At 26.4% G+C, this 4,731-nt stretch overlaps 2 protein-coding genes across 8 annotated transcripts in view; one reads left to right on the top strand and one right to left on the bottom strand.

Annotated features, from left to right (window-relative positions):
• The window catches only part of LOC100166845 (MATH and LRR domain-containing protein PFE0570w), a 71,700-nt gene that overhangs the window by 21,758 nt on the left and 45,211 nt on the right, over nt 1-4,731 (top strand). The window lies entirely within an intron of this gene.
• On the bottom strand, nt 1,736-3,677 carry LOC100575519 (mitochondrial ribonuclease P protein 1 homolog). The gene is made up of 3 exons (XM_003247801.4): nt 2,566-3,677; nt 2,346-2,482; nt 1,736-2,072 (listed from the first exon to the last, which is right to left on the bottom strand). The coding sequence occupies exons 1-3, from the start codon at nt 3,476-3,478 to the stop codon at nt 1,878-1,880; spliced, it is 1,245 nt and encodes a 414-aa protein (XP_003247849.1). The 5' UTR covers nt 3,479-3,677; the 3' UTR covers nt 1,736-1,877.

The raw sequence follows: 4,731 nt of genomic DNA, 5'->3' as shown, positions 1-4,731 counted from the left end.
TCACTTAGCTAATCACAAGGTAAAAAGCTAAAATGGACTATTCAAATACCATATTAATGTGTTTTAATGATTATTTTAAGTTTAGGTAGAGCGTAGATTTATATGTATGGAATGTGGAGCTGGTTTGAAACGAAAAGAGCACTTAGATAGACATCAATTAAGTCATAGTGATCAGAGACCATACACTTGTGCAGCTTGTCCAAAGACCTTCAAGCGTAACGAACATTTAGCTCGACATTATATTGTACATTCTGGAGAAAAAGCACACGTCTGTGTAGAGTGCGGAAAAGCATTTTACCGTCGTGATCATTTACAAAAACATGTCCAGGGTCATATTACTAAAAGACTCAAAGCGGTAATCAATGCTGTTGTTTAATCAAAATAATAATTAGTTTAAGATCACAATATTATAGTGCCTTTCTTTACACATCTAGTCATTATTATTAATCTGTGTATTATTCTGAATATATTAGTGAAATATTTTAACTCTGATTTAATTGAACTAGGAAATACTTAATTGTTTAATATATAATATTTTAGCCATCAAATTTAATCTAGAAATAATATTAAAATAACATCAATTAGGTATTTAAGATATTACATTTTATTTTAAACATTGGTTATTAATTTAAAATCAAAGCACTTACATGCAATATAAATATTTGATGGTTGAAAATTATACAGGACAATTAATGCTCAATGGTTTATTGAACTAAGAGAAGAGGGGTTTGAGCTGACGGAAATTTGGATAATGATTTACAATTGGCATTTTTAACTATTGACTCTTGGAACAATTGTTGAACACTGAAATGTAGTTCTAAATAGTATTTAGTTCGGTGTAAATAAATATTAACTATGATAAAACTTTTTATGGATTAAGTTAATCATAAAAAACTATTGTTAACTTGGAAAAACAACTTTGTAAATTTTAAAATATGTTATTACTTATTAACAAATGATTAAAATTGCCCAAGACTATATATAATTATTATTTATTACATTTAAAAACTAAAGATATATCTTATTAGATTCTGCATTAGTTGTGTTTTTTACTTAGTGTATTAAAATTTGTTAAATTATTTGTTATGTTTTCATCATATTATGATTTTAGTTACCATAAATATTATGTACAGTTACCTCATCTGAAATTGTTTTGTAATACTATATTAGTTTATGTATTATGTATTTAAATTTTAAGTGTATGTTTATAATACAAATGTTTATTTGTTTAAATTTATACTGTTTATTATATATTTATAACTGGATACATCTTTCTAATCCAAAATAGGGAGATTGTCAAAATTCTACAAACTATAATTCATGATTTATCTGATTGGTTATTAGTCTTCTGGAAACCTCCATTGTATAATGTTACTTTTTAAACATTGGAATATTAAAATGTATGTGTATAATAACACTTTAAGTTTTACTTGTAACATGTTCTTTTATCACATAGTTTAAACAATAAATAGCAACAAAAAAGTTCATTTTCACTTATATTATTTGGATAAAACCCGTAACAGTCTATTTAAGTGAATTTAATTCATAAATACAAAAAACTATAATAGATTAACTGATTAACAGTGAATATCTAATATGGACCAACTTAATTTGTAAGCTTTTAAATTTTTTAAAAGACCATAATCATAAAATATTATTTATTGAATTTAGTAAGCATTTGTAAAAATTATCACTATTTACAACCCTACATTATAATAATTTTGTACCACTGAACGACAGACCATCATACATTTATTTCCAAATCATAAACACATTTTTTTTTCCAAATAAATATTGAATGTCAGATTATAAAGTGATTCATTGTTTATGAAATAAATAATTTCAAAACATATCTATAAAATATGTATTATGTATAACTACTTTTTAATTAATAAATTGTACACAGAATTTCTTCTAAAATCTTCTCTAATTCGTTTTGCTGATATTTTATGATTACTTCCAACAAGTCCTCTTTGGTAAGCATCACCTTCTAAAAGTTTTCTTCTTGGTATATGTTTTAAAGCGTTAACCCAATTATTATCAATTTTTAAGTCTGCCATAATCATAATCATCTAAAAATAAATATTAAAAAATATGTATTTAATTATTAAAAATATTGTTTAATATAATTTATACCATACATAACATTTTACATGGTTTAGATTTTAACTTAAAAGGTTAAAATTAATATTACTACCTTGTATGCAAGCAATTATTATGGACATTATTTAAATATTTATAGACAAATTATGAATGTTTATTGAATTATAGTTTAAATACCCTTACGAATTCTTATAGTGAATACATTTTAATATAGGATAACAAAATAATAATACTTAACATACTTGATTAATGGTTAAATTTTTAGTTCCTTGTTTCCAATCTAAATATAAATCAAGTGGTAATTTAGCCATTCTTATTTTATCTCGTTTTCCCTTAGCTAATGATAAAGGCTCAACTTTCATTTTATCAACCATTGCACCTTAAAAGTTAAAACATTGGCATCATTATAATATTATTATTGTTTATTTATAAATATATTAATTTTATTGTTGTAAACCTTACCAACGATATATACATCATCATGATTGTATTCTTTAAGTTCTTCATTACAATGAGGAGTCAAATACACAAGCTTCTCTCTTGGATAAAGATCTAAGTAACTCTTTTTTGTATAATTTAAAGGGAATGTTGGCTCATCAATAGTTGGTATTGTTTTAGATAAACCTTTGAATACTGTACCTTCTTTATCAACATTACAAAATATAATATTAAAAGGATCCTTGTGGGTACGATTGTAGGACCACATTAACAGTAATTGTTTAGCACAGTTATTTTGTTCTTTCAAAGACATGTGTCCATCATAACTACAATCAATTAATATGTCTTGTCCATACAACATGGCTTCACATAAACGGTAATTATAAAGAGAATTCATTTGCTTTTCATAAATTCTATGAAACATACTGTTCCTCATTAATCCATAATCAATGTGATTATTTTTTGGTTCATTTTCATATCGTTCTATGCGTTCAGCTCTTTTTTCTAATTTGCGCACAACACGGTTTTCTTTTTTTTTTTCAATTAAAAACAAATATTTTAAGTGTTTCATTCGTGATGAACGGCTACTTAATTGTAGTAAGCTTTTCCATTGATCTACTCTGAGGCGGCTTGGTACTTGTTCACCACTCTCATACAGTAAATCAATTTCTAAGATCAAACGTTTTAATTTTGACAATGTTTCTTCATCACCTCCAGTAATTGAATCATAATCTATATCATCAAATGGTTTTGATGTACTTGGTTCATAATTTAATGTATCTGAAGGACCTTCTAGTTTAACACAATAATACCGACTTGCACTAGTTACCGGTGCGAACAATTTTAATGAAGATGAGCATTTTGATCCTTCAACTAAACTTGTAGTACGAAATACCAACTTACTTAATATTCGAAGACCACATCTGGATATTAACATTCTAAAATCTAATTTAATATTAGTTAAAAATTATTTTCAACTATATATTTAAATATTTATTAATTAGTATTTTTTTAACCGTGTATAACTGTATACTGTATGAAACTACAAAAACCAATATAAAATATTAAAATCACAAATAATTCAAACTTCAAAACATATTCATAACATCAACTTAAATACCATAACATAACTAGTAACTACATAACCCTTAAAATAAGATTAAAAATACATGATAGTGTTATCACTTATCATGCTTAAATCACAGAATCACGGACTACTACAATAGTAGTCCGTGACAGAATATATATTATCACCACCGTTTAAGATAGATATCTATTTTAAACCGTGATTATCACAAAACAATTATGTATAAGGTCTATGTATAGAACACGGCCTAATGTTTTGTTCACGGACTGTTCATATTGAATACAACCATAGTGTATATTACAACCTTTGATCCAACTTTTTTTTTTTGTGTGTAATCACTGTAATCTCAAAATCTCAAATATGGAGAACGTAAAACACTAGACGTCTAGACGTCATGAACTACTAGTAGTTCATGCTAGACGTATAAGTTATAATATTATATAAGTCTATGATAGAGCATACTATAACCTGTCTGACAAATTCTGACTAATCAGCCTGCAGCAGCCCGGGTAGTGGGAATCCAAGCTGCTGTGTCATTTAAAATGTTCATAATAATTATATAAAATTGTTTCTCAAGAAAAGAATGAAGTTATAAATGCAAATTAATTATGTTGATTCTCATAACTGTGCATAGTAAAATAAAGTATTAAATCCATAAACTATATTTTATTAATTGTTTATATTATTATTTCTTAGTTCAGGATTAATCTGAAAAATGGACCAACTATAGACTGACTTCCCAGACTAGACACTGACTACCTAAAATTTGATGGGAAAACTAGGCATTTGGTAGGGAGTTGTAGGGGAGCATTATAATGGCTTTGTTTGCCCACACTAACTGACATCACAATGGTAAAAAGTGGCTAAGTGGATGTCGCTCTGCTGTACAGTAGGTTACAAGTTGGTCACTGTAATAGATGGTGTTAAATTTGAATTCAATGATATAATATTGTATAAGAAAAACGATTCTGAGCAAAAATGGTCATTCAGCCTATGATATTACTAAGTATATTTGATGATATTATTGTGAATAAAATAATTTATATATTTGCCTATTTATGTGGAACCTTGTTTAATTTTCAATCCTAGCCATCAAAGTTGAA

This window comes from Acyrthosiphon pisum, chromosome A1, assembly GCF_005508785.2.
Source record: "Acyrthosiphon pisum isolate AL4f chromosome A1, pea_aphid_22Mar2018_4r6ur, whole genome shotgun sequence".
In the NCBI taxonomy this organism is placed as follows: Eukaryota; Metazoa; Arthropoda; class Insecta; order Hemiptera; family Aphididae; genus Acyrthosiphon; species Acyrthosiphon pisum.
This window is presented reverse-complemented; position numbering and strand designations above follow the sequence as displayed.